The sequence below is a fragment of the Heloderma suspectum genome, chromosome 4 (assembly GCF_057233095.1).
Source record: "Heloderma suspectum isolate Gila_16-S chromosome 4, 16-S_ref, whole genome shotgun sequence".
Taxonomy (NCBI): Eukaryota; Metazoa; Chordata; class Lepidosauria; order Squamata; family Helodermatidae; genus Heloderma; species Heloderma suspectum.
Genome location: NC_139461.1, coordinates 250,353,979 through 250,371,587, shown reverse-complemented (window position 1 = coordinate 250,371,587; position 17,609 = coordinate 250,353,979). Strand labels below are relative to the sequence as shown.

Here is a 17,609-nt window from a genome sequence, read left to right as displayed (position 1 = left end):
TGACTCCTAGGATTTCTAACCATTGGCCATGCTAGCTTGGGCTGATGGGAGTTGTAGCCCAAAACATTTGGAGGGCACCAGGTTGGGGAAGGCTGCTCCAGTGGGTTCTCTTTCCCCCTTTCATTTCAACAGGGCTTCTGGAGAACTTCCTAATGGCTTGCTCCCGTGGTGGCTTGTTCCCAGATGCTAAGCAACGGCCCAATATATCTGCAAGTACACTGGCAAAATAACAACAACAACGATGAAGACGACGACGTTTTGTGATGCTCAGCTGGCACTGCAGAGGACATAGCCCCATTCTAACCACTTCTGAACCATCCAAAAAGTCTTAGGGTGTTCTCACAAGTGCTGCTGAGAATGGTCTTTCCCATTTGTAAATTAACTGAAAGGAAATGCCACATCGATCATTATGATACCCTGGAAACCAAAAGCATGCTTATTGCCACATTGACAACACCCATAGGATGGCAGCATTAACCATGCTCAGCTGCAAAGCCTATAACTGACCTAGATTTATTTATATCCAACATCACTTTGCTCTTTGGCCTTCTTGTATCTCATAATGATACAGCATCTCACTAGATCCAAGGGTAATGGGTGAAATCCAACCTGAGCATTAGGAGACATTATCACTTTCCTTGGGTGCTTTATAAATAGCCCATACTCCTATGGCAGATGAACACTTGCACTGACCCCAGCATTCCTCACCCCCTTGAGTGAGGCTGGTCTTGCTACCGCTTTCCATTCATCTTAATTTATGCCAGCTTTTCCTAACTTGGTGTCCTCCATATGTGTTGGACTACAAGTCTCAGCATCCCCCACCAGCATGGCTGGCTGGGGGAGGCTAGGAATTGTAGTCCAACACTTCTGGAGGGCACCAGGTTGGGGAAGGCCGATCTATGCCATTGCATTTGACCTAACTGCAGAACCATGTGAAAGGTCAGTGGTTTTTGCAAGGAAGATGTCCTGCCTGCACATCATCACTTCAATAATGAAAACTCTAAAATTTAGAATTTAATAGATGCGAAGAGGGTGGGAAATGGGCATGGGAAACTATCCCATGGAAGTTGCAAAGAGGTGATCCTTCTAGACAGGGCCACTGTCAAGATAGTGGGCACGGGTAGGTCAGCCTTCCTCAACCTGGTGCCCTCCAGATGTGTTGGGTTGCAACTTCCATAATTCCCAGCCAGGAGTAACCATGGTAGGTTACTACCAAGGTTGGGCAGGTAGGGTGCCAATTTCGACTGGGAGCATTGGGCCAGTTAGAAGCAGCATGTGAGTCTCTCCTGCACTTATTCCTACCTCATTCTAGGTGAATTAGAACACTTCCCAGAGACCTCTGCTACCGGGCTGGCCCAAGACATTTTGCTGTGTGAGGCAATGGACAAGATGGTGCCTGTCTCCCCCTTCATGTACAAAAGCTGAACAGACTGGTGGTTGAATCTTACTTCAGCACTGGTGACAGGACAATGTCTTCCACTGCACATGAGGGCAGTGGTCTAGCTTAGGGAGCACAGAGCAGGCCATGGGGCACGAGCATTTCTGTCCCTCAACAGGACAGGCAGCTGCTTCACTCTGCCTAATGGTAGGACCAGACTTGCTCAACTATGCAGTCATCTCTTCCCATATTATGAGCCCCCTCCCACAATTCTTTACTTCACGTCCCCTTGCCAGCAGCCATCTTTGAGCCCAGTGCTAAGCTTCAGGCCTGGAGGAGCAATTCCAACTGCCTCTCCCCATCCCCATCCTCTCTCAGCAGCCTTGCTTCTAGGTATCTCTGAAGCCTGAGCCAATGCTATGTATACTCTCCACTAAAAATACCCAATACAGCAACATTTAATATATTGTACAAGCTAAGCAAATAGGTAACTTATTCTGCTTTAGCTACCCTTGGGGAAGGACAAAGAGCTATACAGAGAATTGAGACCCTGTTCCCCTCACCACTGGAAACCCCTTGCTTGCTTCCAAGTGTTCACAGCCTACTTCTCCATAAGGCCCAGAAGCTTGACTTTCCTCCCAAAAATAAAGTTAAGATTTTCTGCCAGACTGCATGCTTCCACAGTTCCATTACCAATGCCTGGAATACACACAGATGTGCCCGTACCTTCCACATGAGAGGGGCAAAGAAGCTTTTTCCCCATCCACCATCTGGCACATTGCAATGCACCTCTCTGAAGAGCATTTTCTTCCTCTTGTGAATGGTGCCACTACAGGACTTTAGAATAAAGGACTTTTCTTGTTCCAATGTTTTAAAACTCTTTTTATTTGAAAAAGTGAATGGAAAAATATAGTGAAATTAAACCAGAGCTTCCTCTTTGAGGGCTTTCCAATAGGATATCAATGTATTATCAAGAGGTGGAGGCAGGACAAGATTCAAGCATACATAATAAATACAGTCAAACAGTTTCAGAAGAGGACTATGGGGTGGGCCTTGGGCTTCTTCTGTGATAGAAGACCACGATCTTGCCAACTCAAGCCTGCCATAAGGGCTAGAAACTTAGTACTGTGGGTTTCCCCCCCATCCACAGTGGACATAAAAGCACTCACAGCCAATTCACAAGAAACTTCTTTCCTGCTAATTATGGACTTAACTGTATGATTGCAATGTTCATGTGAAAATGCTAACCACAATTTTCCAATCTTGAATTAAGTGAACAATTAAGCCCTCCTTCCGCTAGAATAGTGCTGCAAGTGACTGCACCACCTTTTGAGTGTAAAATGTTGCTTTAACATGCAATTGTGGACATGAGAATCCTTCGTACATATATGCGGATACAATGAGTATAAGTGATGGCATGAAACAGCCCTAAACTAGATTTGATTTAGGCTTCCAATGCAACTTAGGATGTGGACACATGCCATGACTATTCCTGTTAAGGCAGGGTAGGGGAGTGGGGTGAAAGATAGTATGTCAGTCAAATTTAGATCAGTAAATAATCATGACGCTAAGGCCACAATGGACTATTGCAATTGATTGCTTCTGGTGCTTGCTAGCTTGGGCAAGTCACCAGCTGTTCTTCCATCACCTTGTGCTTGAAATTACTAGTCAAAAAATATCGAACTGATCATATCAAAACATACACTATTAAGGTGGGTGGGGGGAGGATTCATGAACATAAATATGCCTATAGTAGAGAAGGAGAAGGAGAAGGAGAAGAAGAAGAAAGACCAGGAATAACGATGAATCCTAGCTGGTTATGCTCTCCCCTTGCTGTGCAAAGCACGCATAGGGACCCTCATTTAGCTCATATATATGTATGTATGTATGTATGTATGTTGTAAGTAGCAGCATTTCTATCCCCACCCCAGCCAGTGCAAGACTGTATCTTGCTGCAGCAAACTGTCCCTCCTATTCATTACCAGGAGAGAGAGGAGACTGTATTGGGGTTACTGCAAAGTCAGAACTAAAGGTGAAAGCTCCAATCCTGCACACAGATACACTTTCACTGTGGATTGTGGCCAAAACCTGTTTTATTTCATGTTCTGGAGTAGCTTTTCTTGTTGTCTTCAATGAGAGCTCTTTTCCAACTTATCCAACGTTGATCCTGACATCATTCAATAATTTATCCATGCAGATTACACTAGAAAACCAGCTTGTCCTGTAACTGACCAGGAAAAGTATGCTGATTTTCTGACTCTTTAGGAAAGAAAAGATACAAAATAAATAGATACATAAAAGAAAGGTTCTTCACATCTCCAGAGGTTATTAAAGCCAGACCACAGAAGGTTGCTTATATAGGATGGAATTGTGTCACAGAGGCCTCCTTAGGAAAAGGCCATGCATTCCTTAGGCTAGATCTAAGGCCAACACTCCAGGGTGGTATAGGAGATGCAGGTCTTACTGAGGCTTGTCAGCTTCAGCCTTTAGACGTATCTCCAACTTCATGTGTTAGAAGTGAGTAAAATGCAGGCTGTCAGAGCCAAGAGCAGGTGCCTGGGCTTGACTGGTTACCCTGCCTATGATTATTTTCTATAAATAATATCCTTGAAAAATCAGACATGTTTTGGATAATAAAGAGCAAATCTGCAAGTATGTTACAGAAAGGTCAGCATAAAGGGAGAAGGAGGTCATTACTCTCTCAAACAAGATAGGGTTATTTGGCCTTTAATAGTCATAAGAAGAAAAAAATTCTGCAGATAAAGCTGTTATTGTAGCGTTGTTGGGGGTGGGAGCTTCACCTGCCAAAATTATCTCTTCACAGCTTCCCTGTCCTGTATGGAACCTAACAACTCCTGGAATCTAGAATCTTATACAACAGTCACTTGCAATAGATGAAAACATCATCAAGTGCATATCCTCATGGGTTTCCGTGCCACCTTTCCTTTTCCTGTCTATATAACCATCTGGCATCTGTGCAAAGTTCTCTCCAATGCAAAATTTACACAATCATGGTTTTCCCACAGGGAAGGCTAAATCCATACAAGCAACAGAATGAGGCAGTAAAGTCCTGTGGAGTATTGCAGATTGTGTAACTTCAGACAGCAAGTGAAGGGGAGATCGTGTTAAAAAAACCCTCCCTAAGTAGAAATCTAGCATGGTTTTGAAGGGAGTCTATTCTAGTCCGGACTTCTAGCTGCTATGCTAGGTTTCTAGTGGCAAGGAATATGGTTTTTAAAGTAAATGAGCAATAAAAATGTGACCACACACACACCATGAGTCTGGAGAGGTACTGTCCATACTGCCACTTCACTCTGCTACACATGTAGATCTAGCCTCAGTTTTGTACTGAAGAACATGATTCCAATCTATTACTTACAACATTTCTTGAGCCCAACTTACAATTGATCCTCCCTTTTGGAAGCAATTATATTTTCTGCAAATGCTAACGTAGTATCAGGCAAATTCCTCAGCTAGATAATTTCAAACGTGCCACACCCTGTCAGTTTTGCTGTAAAACAAAATGGTGTGACCAATGAGAGGCATGAATAAATAAAAACTGGAGGAAGACACCAGGATCCATAAGAGCTAAAGGTGATTGGTTGCTTTCTCCTTTGTGAGGCAATCTCCATTCAAGGGCCTGATCCTACATCGTATGGGCTCTGCCCAACAACAATGATGTTCTATTAAGAACATCATTCCAGTATGCAGAGATGAAGGATTGCCTCTTTGAGCAAGTAATGGGAAAATTCTCTACTGAGACAATTTGATTAAGCATTGACAAATCCAAGCAGAGACTCAATAATTTTGTACAGACAAAGGTATTCAAGCATTTTAAAGCCCTCTTCAAATTCTGTTTTTTTTTTTCTCTAGGGACACAGGAGATGTGAAGGCAGCTGAATTTTTACCCCTCCTCCCACAAAAGAAACAGACCTGTCAAATCAATAAATTAACACACACACACATACACTTGCAAAGATTGTAAGATTCGCAGATGCAATGTCAAAATTTCTTGTAAGTCCCTGAAGATATCAAACAAAAGCAAAAAGACAGAAAGAAAACAAAGCCAACCAAAAATGTTGAGTATGCACCAGAATGGTAGATGCTTCCTCCTCAGATCCTGTCTGTACTGGGCATAACTGAATTGGTAAAACAACCCATGAGAACAGTAAACCCATCATAATAAGATGCCCAGCTGTTTCTGGCATATCAGCTGTTCTGCAGGAATGGAAAGTAAGTATCCACGTGGATAAGCTGGTGTGATATGTACATTCTCCTCCTTGAACTCAGTGCGTGTTCCTAAGGGGTAGGAGTTTACAAAAAGAAAAAGAAAAAAGTTCACTTTCAGTGCTGAAACGTTGTCTTCATATGTTAGCCTTGTGTCTAGGAATGAGCTTTTCGCCACCCTTATCAGGCAGAAGAAACAACAACCCCAAAACTAAACAACCACTTTCTAGAGATTGTCATTCTAGCCTGCATAAAAAAGTGTTGCCATCACCATCGCTTTGACTGCTTTAAAGAAGGATCAAGATGCCACGGATGGAGCACTTTATTTGCTTCCATTTGCTTTCCCACAATCCCTTGCAAAGTCATCCTAGAGGAGTGATGTGTGTATCTGGCCTCTCACAAGCCCTGATGCAACTACACTCCTTACTGATGAGATGATGTCAGACGTGAATAAAGGTGGCTATGCAGGGGAAAGCAAGTGAGGATTACATACTCCAAATGGAAAAAGAAACTGAACTGGAAGTCTCCTCATTTCCACTCTCTCCACAAGAAAAACAAAGATGCCCTGCAACTCCTGCATGTGGCTGCTGGGGAATCAGCTAGGGAGCAGCATATGTTCCAGAAGATAGGTGATGGAGTCCCAGTGCTTCCAGAGGAGGAAGAGAAAAAGCACTATCAGGGTGGTGCTCAGGAGACGCGTGCGGGTCTTCATCAAGGGTGTGATGAAATTGGCAATGGTGGAGACAAAGACCAGCAGCACAGCCATCAAGGCCAAGATGACGTTGATGAATTTGCCCAGCAGGGCCCGGGCATTGGCATTTTCCACTCCTTCCAGCTGTACTACCTGCTGCTGCTGCTGCTGCAGCTCCAACTTGGTGACGCGGGTCAGGCAGGATTCCACAGCCTCCTGCAGAAGCAACAGAAAGGGACCAATGTTAGCTCAGCTGAGGGATGGGGACCATAGTTCAGTGTTAACAGCATGGGTGCTGTATGCCAATGGCACAAAGCTCAATCCCTGGCATCCGCAGTGAAAAGGACCAGGTAGCAGGTGATGTAAAAGACAGTTTGCCTGAGACCCTGGACAGTTGCTAGGAGTCCAAGTACACAATACTAGGCTAAATTATTGAGAAATAGTCTGACCTATTTAGGTAGCTTCCCATGTCCTTCTGATGGCTGTGGTGCAGCTCCTTCCCTGGAAGGCAGCAAACCAGTGGAGGCTGGTGGCTCCGATGTCAGTGGGGCAGTGAACCAGTTCAGTTAGAACCAGTCAGAACTCTGAAGGACCTATCCAAGGTGTGAAGCACCTTGGACAGCTCCTTCAGAGTTCTGACCAGTTCTGACTGAACCCTGGAGCGGATTCACCGCCCCACTGAAATCGGAGCCACCAGCCTCCGCTGCAGCAAACATCACACTGTTGCAGCACAGAGAGGGGGAACACAGGCTGGGCAGCTGCAACAGTGTGATACCTTCTATTACGGTCCCTCTGAGGCATCTCACGGGGGCCATGAATGGTGTTCTCCTTCCCTCAGTTTCCTCAGCGCCATCTACGACTGAAGGCGGCACAATGTGCGACTTGAAATTGACTTGCATGTGGATCTTGTCGATAATCAGGGTAGGAGACCGCTGCAAGCCTCGTGTGAGAGCAGGAAATATATATATATAATTATACATCTTTTTTTTTAAAGGAGGTGGCTCAGTGGGTGGAGGGTGTTGGTTCTCCTGATGACAGATGCCATGCAAGTGTATTGTAATGGCATAGGAGCAAACAGTTGTGCAGTGTCCCTACAGTACATATAGGATTCTGTCTTAGATACAGACCCACTGAATTAGATTTCCTATTGTCTTCCCATGGCTTCTTCCCACATCAATATCCCATATCAAGAAGGGGTGATGCTGTCGTGGGGTGAAATCATGTCAGTTGCCCAAACTATGTGGTTTCTTTCTACTAATACTATAATGCTATATGTTACCAGGACTGAACTGATTGGTGGAGGTCAGGTCTATCAATAGTTACTAGCCATGACACCTAAATGCAATCTTCACATTCTGGGAGAGAATATCCCTGATTAGCAGTTATTAGGGGGCTGAGTATCTCTATCTTATAGTGCTAGTGAGCTTCTCAGGGACATCTGGCTGGACTAGGTCTGATGACATACTAGATAAATGGCTCCAGCTACATGGTGCAATATCCTATGTACCACATATATTGCATAAAGCAATTATAATGGGTTTGGAATGGACAGTTGGCTTAGCAAGATTTGTCTCACACAGAATGTGGCTGTATTATCTAGCTAGAAGCCAGCTCTGCTAATATGCAGCCCTGATGTACATCTATAGGATAGGGATATCTGGCAGCAATCTAAAAACCCTTTCTTCAGAGAAGCTGCACTGAAGTTCCACTGAAGTACTGGTCAGTCCTGCAAAACATTTAAGATGAAATCGGTGGCTTTCAGCCACCAAATATGTGTCATCCTCTTAAATATGTTCTCTCTCTGTCCATCTCTCTCTTTTCTTTAGGTACCGAATCCCATCCATCTCACTGTAATGTCCCCACATTGCCACATGGGGGCAGAAGAATACCCTGTAGACAGGGCATACAGTTGTCTATTAGAGTCCATGGAAGCACTTTATATATGAGATTGTATATTATTTACACCGAAAGAAGACCACAATGAAGCAAAGTGGATCATTGACCAGGCTGCTATTGTGGGAGAGTGGATGGAGCACCAAACTGAAATTCTACAGACCTGAGTATATTCCCAGTTTTCTATGAGATACTGGACAGTTTTCTCTGAGGTACCTGCACAGACACATGGCAACACCCTTTGCTTTAGTTTTTACAGTGGCATAATGAAATGAGAAGAACCTGAGATTAACATCTGTAAAAACACTTGGGATCAAACAGCACTGCGTACATCACTGGCAGAAATGACATAGCATATCTCACCCTGTGGACAGATAGACAGGTGAATGCTTTCTTGCACTGGGCACCAAGTAGTTTTGTTGGATGGCCATTTACAGAAGGGGGTGATGGTACAGTCGAACCAAACCACATCCTACCCTCCACTTCATCTCCCAAAGTGGCCTGCAAGGAAGATCCATTACCACAATTGCTACGACCTCAATGGCCAATTTGGAAACTAACTTGGCAGATAGGTGGCATCCTTCTTGAGATCAGACTAAGCTCAATGGCTTCCAGGAGGTAGCCTCTATTATACTGCATAGACTGGAAGCTACCAGAGAAACCCTGAGGCTGAGAATGCTCCAAGGAAAAAAGGGAAAACATCCCTAAATCAATACAATGAACAAATGTTGTTCACAGCTCCGAAATCTTTTGGATGTGGAGCGGTAAACAAATATTGTAGACAGACAGACCGACAGACAGAATGGGTGTTATCCATTATGACTTAAAATGACAGGCCCTTCCTTCTTTTGGAGCCTCAAATAATTGCAGAGGGCTTAAGTGGCCTCCTTGATATTGGGGTCAATTCTGTGTGATCCTGGGAAAGTCTCTGTTCATGAGCTCCTTATTATTTCCCATCCCATGCTATCCCATTTGGATCACAACATTTTTCTAATGCACAATGAGCATAAGGATCTCCATGGGGTCAGTGGGAACATAGGAAGCTGCCATATACTGAGTCAGACCATCTAACTCTGTATTGTCCATATACTGACTAGCAATGGCACTCCAGGATTTCAGATAGGGGACCTTCCCAGCCCTACCTTGAGATGCAGGTGATTGAACCTGGCATCTTCTGCATGCAAAGCAGGTGCGCTGTCAACTGAGCTATGGGCCTTCCACAATACGAGGACAAAAAAGAATGGACTAAAGACCAATGATCTAAAGCTAAGACCCACCAAAAATTATCCCTTCTTCGATGTAAGCCTCATTCCTCCCCTCCTGGGACAAGGAACATCTTTACAGTCCTCTAGCCTTATTCACCCAAACACTCATGCCCAATTATCTGAAGGCACATGACACAGTTCTAGTGTGGAATGTCTGGTCCTTAGCACTGTATGTAGAGGAGACCACTCGAGATTCATATATAGGTTGTTCTGAGCTCTTGGGGGGTGGGGGGAGTTGGTATGTGTAATCCATGCATAACGAATGAGAAGGGGCAGTTGTTACAACAGCTACATAAGCATCTCCTGTATTCTCCTACCTGAATGTCTCTGGCCCTCTCATAGGACTGGTAAGCCACCTTCTCCTCCATGCTGGCCAACTCCTGCTTGAGATTGGTCATCTCATTCTGGTGAAGCTCTGTCAGGTCATTCAACTGCTCTTCCAGGCGCTCATATCTGTATAGCAGGAGAGAGAAAGCATGCAGCAGGTGACAACTCTGATCAAGAGAGTTGAGGCTCTGTATCTTGGTCTGGATATGGGTTTTGGAGACCCGTTGCACTAGCCTCAAAGAAGCAGTAAGCTTTGTGAGCCCCTGAATTCTTTTCTGACACAGATTAAAATCTGAGCCAGAGAAAATTCCCCACTAGTCTTTCCCTACCCGCTCTCTGCCACCCCCTTTCCCAAACAGAAGCAGCAGAGCTGTGCAGGGAGAGAGGAGGAGGGGCGTATGTCCTTTCCTATTCCTGATCCCTCTCCAGTGCCCTGAGTAGCAATGTGAGTTGCTCTTGGGAGAACTACATATCCCACGGAGCACCAAGATTTTCAAGCATCAGAGAGGGAGAGGAGAAGAAACAGACTTCGTCTTTGCTATGTGCTGCTGCTTGCGAAGTCCTTAAGGGGAAGGGGGAGAGGGTTGGAAATTGGGGAAGACTAGTGAAAAGATGTTTGGGGGGATTGGGGGAAGGGCAGGGTGGGGGAAAGAGGTGGTGAGTGTCTTTGGAACACTGGATTTTCTCTGAAAATAAGCAGTTACTTTCTTTTGAAATAATTCAGCTTATTTCCAAGCCAATACAACATAAGCCAAAGGAAGCTTGCCCATCAGTATTCTGAGCATAGCAATGTTTCACACAAATGCAATATTGTGCCATTGTCCCAGCTGCTCGTTTCCTGATTTTGGGGACTCTCATACTCGATTCACTGGCCTTCCTTGTTTTCCAAAATTCAAAACTGACTGACAAGGAACTACAGATATTGATAAATGCTAAGGAAAACAGCAGCCCAGAAACTGGCCCCAAGTTTAGCATTGCTTGTAGCTGAGTGACAGTTTCAGTACACAGATAAATAGCCAGGCCAAAAGTCCTGGACAGCAAATTCATGTATCTGTTTGTTCATTCTGTATGCATCTGCACCTAGTATTTCGGCTTAGATTGGCTCACAATGAGGGTTACAATTAAAATGCACTCAACGATACAATCGTACTAGCAATACATTAGTATGTATAGCAGAGTTCTTCTGGTCCTGAGCAGTTGATGACATAGTCCAGGTACCAGGCTCTTCCCTCCAGAGTGAGAGGACAGAAGGAGCTGCAGATGGACTCAAGAGATGGCTGAAAGTAATGCCAGCCCACTGCAGCAGCCCTTCAACTGACCACTGTTGATACAGGGGGAGTTTACATGGAGAGAGCACTTAAGGATGCCTTTCCTCTAGTTTAAGAGTCTGAATTTCCTGGAACGTCCCTATAGTTCCCCTGCCTCATTTCTTCAGGACTCCTTTGGGATGTCACTACATCCTTGACAGTGAGCGGAACAGAAAGGGTCTCAGGCCCACAGGGAAGCTCAGATGCGCATACATTCAGCAACGAGCCCGTTGTGGATACACGCTCACTGCAGTTGCAACACACTTACAGTCTTCTTCCCAGGACTAACCTCAGAAGGGCCCATTTATTTCCTGTTGGAGGAGAAGTCAGATTTGCACACTGATTAGCCAGCCCTTCTGTTAATCAGAAAACTTCCCTCTTCACAGAGCAGGGCTGTGAACACTGGTGATTGGCTGGCTCTTGTTTCAGCTAGGAAGCCACCTCCCCCACTGGCTAGACCAATTTCAAAGTAGAAAACGATGGGGGGAGGGAATAAAGATACAAATACTGTGGCACCTTAAAGACTATTATGGCCTACGTTTTTATAGACGAGAGTCCATTTCATCAGATCCATAAAGTGTTATCAGTTGGCAGGAAAACATATAATGGGTATAGAGAAAACAACTGTAAACCGTGGGGCCAAATCTCTTGGCTTCTGTTGTTCTAGTGGAGTGGCCATAGCTCAGTGGCAGAGCACCTGCTTTGTGTGCAGAAGTTCGCAGGTTCAATCCCTGGCATCTCCAGGTAGGGTAGGAAAAAAGAGCCGCTGCCAGTCAGTGTCAACAATACTGAGCTAGATGGACTAAGGGTTTGACTCAGTATAACGCAGTTTCCTAAACACCAGACATACAGACTGACAATTCTATGTAAAGCTTAAATGCATGTAAGATCAGATTAATCTCGACAGCAGTAATTGGTGTAATGAAATCAGCCTAGGTGCCAGAAGAAACTTCCCTCTGGAAGTTTCTCAAAAAAAATTTTAAAAAATTATTTTCAAAAAAGTAAATCAAAACTTTTAGTTGGATAACCATGCCAAGCATTTTAAAAAATCATGATTAAGCCCACATTCCTAAAGCCATTCATTAAGAAGCAAGCCTCACTGAATGCAGTGGGGCTTACTTCCAAATAATTATGCACAGGATTGTGCTGTAAAATACCCAGTAGTTCCCCAGTTACTAGGGCAACGAATGTTTGGAAAACAGAAGCCTAAATGATAGAAACAAACCTGTCGCCCAACCATGGAAGAAGACTGCTCCCTATATGCTTTGAAATGTGGTTGCTATTTTTTCCTTTACATTTACCTCTAACTAAACCAAGCCAGTGACGTGGCTATTGCATTGAGATAGAAAACTAAAGAAAAGGACCCTGGCAGCACTCATAAGCAAACGGCAACTTAAAAACAGCAACAACAACAAAAAAGAGGAACTGATTAAAGTAATCGCATGAGGAGTTTGGTTCTTTATAATAATATTTTCTTTTTAAAATACCAGGTAGAATAATAAAACACCCACAATTAGGCCAAAATACATCAGAATATTTTTCTGTATTTGTTTCTCTCGTCTGCCTTTTCTCCTTAGAAACTTTGCCACGAAATAAGCTGCTTGTGTGAACCCAGGGTGATCCAGTAAAGCCAAATTGGGGGGAGATCTAGGGCACACAAAAGGACCTACTTCACACAGCACATGGTTAAAACTATGGAATTAACTGCAACAAGATGTGGTGATAGCCACCAATATAAATGCCTTTTAAAGGGGATTAGACAAATTCATGGAGGATAAGGCCGCTAGCTAAGATCCAGATCAGAGGCAGCACACTTAGGGACAACAGTGGTTAGGGGCTTCCCACTGGGGGCATCTGGCTGGCCACTGTGGGAAACAGGATGCTGGACTAGAAGGTGCCTTTCGTCTGATCCAGCACGACTCTTCTTATGTTATGTTCTGAGGAGAGAAGAGCAAGTAGTGAGCGCATAGCTCAGTAGAGAAGCCTAGAACAACAGAAGCCAGTGTGGTGTAGTGGCAAGAGTGTTGGACTAGGAGCTGGGAGATCCGGCTTCTAGTCCCCACTCGGCCGTGGAAGCTCACTGGGCGACTTTGGGCCGGTCACAGACTCTCAGCCCAACCCACCTCACAGGGTTGTTGTTGTGAGGATAAAATGGAGAGGAGGAGGATAATGTAAGCCGCCTTGGGTTCCTTGCAAGAGGAAAAAAGGCGGGGTATAAATGCAATAATAAATAAATAAATAAGCAAGCAAGCAAGCAGGCCATATTCATTACACCCAGGCTCCTCGTGAAAGACCTTTTTAAGCATATGAATGCCAGTGAAGGAGCCAGACTCTGCTCCTGGTCGGTCGGTCGGTCTGCCTGCCTGCCTGTCTATTTAAACTGCTTATATACTGCTTGATAGTATAAGATTTCTAAGTGGTTTACATAACAAATACATAAAATACAATATAAAAACAATAACAAATACCTTAAAAATGTTACAAAGACAATAAAACAGAGCAGTGCAGTTATAAGTCAGAAAGGCCTGAATAAACAGACGCATCTTCCAGAGGCATCTAAAGCTTACCACAGTTTCTGCCTCTTGGACCGCACGTGGGGGAGACAGATGTAGTGCTGGCCACCAATTTGGATGGCTTTAGAAGGGGATTGGACAATTCCTAAGGATAGGGCTATCAATGGCTAGTAGTCCCAATGGTTACATGCTACCTCCAGTGTCAGAGACAGTCCGCCTATGTACACCAGTTGCTGGAGAACGTGGGTAGGAGGGTGCTGTTCCGCTCATATCCAGCTTGTGGGTTTCCCATGGGTAGCTGGCTGACCACTGTGCGAACAGAATGCTGGATAGATGGACCCTTGGTCTGATCCAGCATGGTTCTTCTGATGTTCTTATTCAGTAGGTAGATGCCACTACTGAGAAGGCCCGCTTATATGCTGTTGCTTGATGACATATTGTTGGTCATGGGATGACCAATGAGACCTCCTCAGAAGATCTCAAGGGTTAATTTGGTGTGTACAGGGGAAGACAGTTGGCTAGGTAGCCTGGTCCTGAGTTGTTTAGGGCACATGCATAAGGAGGAAGTCTTCGTGTGCATACAAAGAGGCGGTGCACACATGGGAGATCCCTAAAGAATTCTAATGAATGTGTGCAGGTTAGGGGCAGGGGGGCAAAGCCTGCCCCTCCATACATATTCACTGAACGCTCCTTTTGAACACCTGAGGAAGGCTAACCATTTGCCTACATCCTACACTCTGATGATCCTATGCCACTCTCATACCTGAGATCTGTGCACACAGGCACATACATCTCTTGATTTTATCTATTTATTTTTATTTATTCGTTTGTTTAATTTACGAGTCACCCTAAAGCCAAAGCTCTCAGGGTGACCTATACAACAAAAGCAAAAACAATAAAACCAATCATCAAACAGATTAAAAAGTGTTGTTTAAAAGCAGCAACACAAATCCAGCATTTAAAAGAGATAAATAACTGAGCAGCTAAAAACATGGAGAACATGGTTTTAAAATGCAGCATTAAACATTGAAAAAAAGAGCAAGCAGCAGTTAAAAATAATTGTTAAAGTCCTTGGAGATGAAAAGGGTCTTTGCCTAGCACCAAAAAGTCAATAAAATAGGCACCAGGCAGATATCTCTAGGGAAGGCATTCCACAATTTGGGGGCCACCACAGAAAAGACCCACTCATGAGTAGCCACCCTAATCTTAGTGTGTGGGGGCACTTGGAGAAGGGCCTCAGATGACAACCTCAGGGCATGGGCAAGAACATATGGGAAGAGGTAGTCCTTTAGATGCCATCCCCAACCATAAACGGCTTTCTAGGTTAACAACAGCACCTTGAACTGGGCCCAGAAATGAACTCAGAGCCAGTAATCATAACACCCAGGACCAGTCAGTACTGTAGCTGTCATATTTTGTACAAACTAAAATTTCCAAACTGTCTTCAAGGGCAGCTCAATATACCACGGATTGCAGTAATCCAACTGGGACGTTACTAGGGCATTGATCACTGAAGCCAGATTTCTGTACACAGGAGCCCTATTTAGAAGATAATCAGGCCAACAATAATCACATGGACGGGGAGGGGATGTCACAGCACCAGCACTACCCCATAATGTCCACACATTGAGTGGGGTGTATGAAAGGAGCACCTATGTGCATGCAGTTGTATACAAACAGGCAATCCATGAGATTGGAGCCCCTGATCAGGTGGAGCAGACATTGGAGGCTGGTGTGGCAATGTCAAAGCCAGCAGGAGGCTCTACTACTACCCCTCCACGCAATTATGGTTTGCACGGGCTTTGACTGCTGTGACTGTAGACTTGACACCTGCCAGTTGTAGGCCAAACTACACGTTATAAGGAAATGTGTTACTGTAGCCCAATGGTTCTTCTTTGGTTTGGGTGTGGGACAATTGAGAGCAGAGAATTAGCAAGGTGAAGGCTTAACCCTTTCCCCACTCAAAATCCCTCCCTTGCAGATTACACACACAATTTGAAATTTATGTTCGGAAAAAGAGTTATTCAGCTACAGCTATACATGCTTGCTTGCTGAACTCATTCATTTAAGAATTGTGTGTGAGGCAATATAAGCTGAAGTTCTATCTGTGGTGTTATATTGTGAATGATAGTCCATTCACAAATGAAAGGCACCTTTTCATGGTTTCATCACACAATGGTTCCTAAAGGGTCATACTATGGGAGGGTCCATAGCTCAGTGGTGGAGCACATGCTTTGCATGCAGAAGGTTCCAGGTTCTGTTTTTTGTTTTTTTTAAGGGCCAGGTGGCAAGTGATGCTGCTTGTCAGAGTAGACAATACTGCAGTGGATGGACAAATAGTTTAACCTCTTATAAGGCAGCTTCCTATGTTCATCTGCAATACATGGAGATGTTGGTAAGGAATTAGATTAGGTTTCTCATTCAGCTCACAGACAGTAGTGAGGAGAAAAAATTGATAGTGGAGGTCCATTTTAATGGACATGGTGATGTCCATTAGCAAACCAGCTAATGGACTATGTGGGTTGTATCCAATTTTAGTCCTACTTAGAATAGACCCATTGAAATGAATGGTGCTTATGTTAGACTAACATTGGATACTACCCACTGTCTGGAATATTACACTGATATCTGAAGAACGAAATCACAGCCCATCAACTCATTTTGTTGAATAGGCCACCAAAGAGGCACCAAAGGGTATTCATAATTTTGTTAGGTTGTATCCACATAGACACAACTCAGTTATAACTTGTCATATTTTGTTTACAAACATCTCATTCCTTATCCCATCTAACATGGCTTGAGTAGTGCATCTTTCTGAAGAGCATTTAGAGAGATAGCACAAGCCAACAGAGAAATGTGGTGTCAAAGAGACCTGAGGAGCAGGTAGGACCATGGTGGTTGATTTAAATCAGCAAGAAAAAAGGCTCATTTTAATTACTAACTTAAATCAAATTTCACATCTATATTTTTTTCATGTATCTCCTAAATAATGGTGAAACCTGACTACTACTTTTAATAGTTAATGCTGCTCTCTGATTTTGCTATTTACCCCTGGTTTTATTGTATTGTAGTTTTTCCAGATTGTTTTGTTCAGCTTTTTTGTAGCTTGCTTATGTATGTATGTATGTATGTATGTATTGTAGATCACCTTGAGTGCTCACTGAGCAAAGGGATGATCCAGAAATATTCTAAATAAATAAATGAGTATTATTTACATGGTTTCGTTTTTACATCCAAGGTTTGCATCTCTTTGGTGCACTGTATACATTTTGCATGTCTTCCTTTATTATCTATAAAGGAACGTCTTTAAAATATTCCCATATAGGGTGTTATGACCAGTACTCATGATACTGTGAGGTTAACAGCACAGTCCTATACATGCCTACTTCAAAACAGGTCCCGCTACATTAAATGAAGCTTACTTCCAGGCAAGTAAGTATAGGATTGCACCCTAAGTAGGAAATACATGAACGTGCACAGCAGACAACTTTGTCTTCGCTTTTTCTTTCCAGTGTTGCTCCTTTCACTACAAAATCAGGGTAGGACATGGTGTTAAGTGCAGACTACACAAGCACTAGCAGTTTATATTAAAACAAAACCTCTACAAATTTGCCAGTGTGGGCAAACCCCAGCATGGATTTCTGTTAATTGAATATTTGTTTATATATTTAACACATTTAACACATTTTTAGGCTCCCTTGGTATAAAAATATTCAATTTGGCTTAAAAACAAACTACGCATTTTAACAGACTGAACCTATGCATGTTTAACTGGAAATTAATATTACATTAAGATCTTCAGTGAGATCTTCAGTAGAGAGTCTCCTGCAGGTACCTCCCAGCCATTTGAGCAGTGGAGGCTGGTGGCTCCAATTTTGGTGGGTCTGTAAATCCATTCTGGGTTTCAGTCAAAACCAGCCAGAACTCCAAAGGAGCTATCCGAGGTACTGAAACCATTCTGAGATTAGGATTTGGCACTTTGGATAGCTCCTTTAGAGTTCTGGCTGG

At 43.8% G+C, this 17,609-nt stretch overlaps 1 protein-coding gene across 1 annotated transcript in view; it reads right to left on the bottom strand.

Moving 5' to 3' along the window:
- Nucleotides 1-5,202: 5,202 nt before the first annotated feature.
- Nucleotides 5,203-17,609, bottom strand: part of TMCC2 (transmembrane and coiled-coil domain family 2) — a 24,605-nt gene continuing 12,198 nt past the window's right edge. The window contains exons 3-4 of the mRNA XM_084853259.1: nucleotides 9,772-9,907; nucleotides 5,203-6,512 (exon numbers count right to left, since the gene is read on the bottom strand). Of these exons, the coding sequence (XP_084709385.1) occupies nucleotides 6,201-6,512; nucleotides 9,772-9,907 (448 nt within the window). The 3' untranslated portion in view covers nucleotides 5,203-6,200. The remainder of the gene's footprint in view (nucleotides 6,513-9,771; nucleotides 9,908-17,609) is intronic.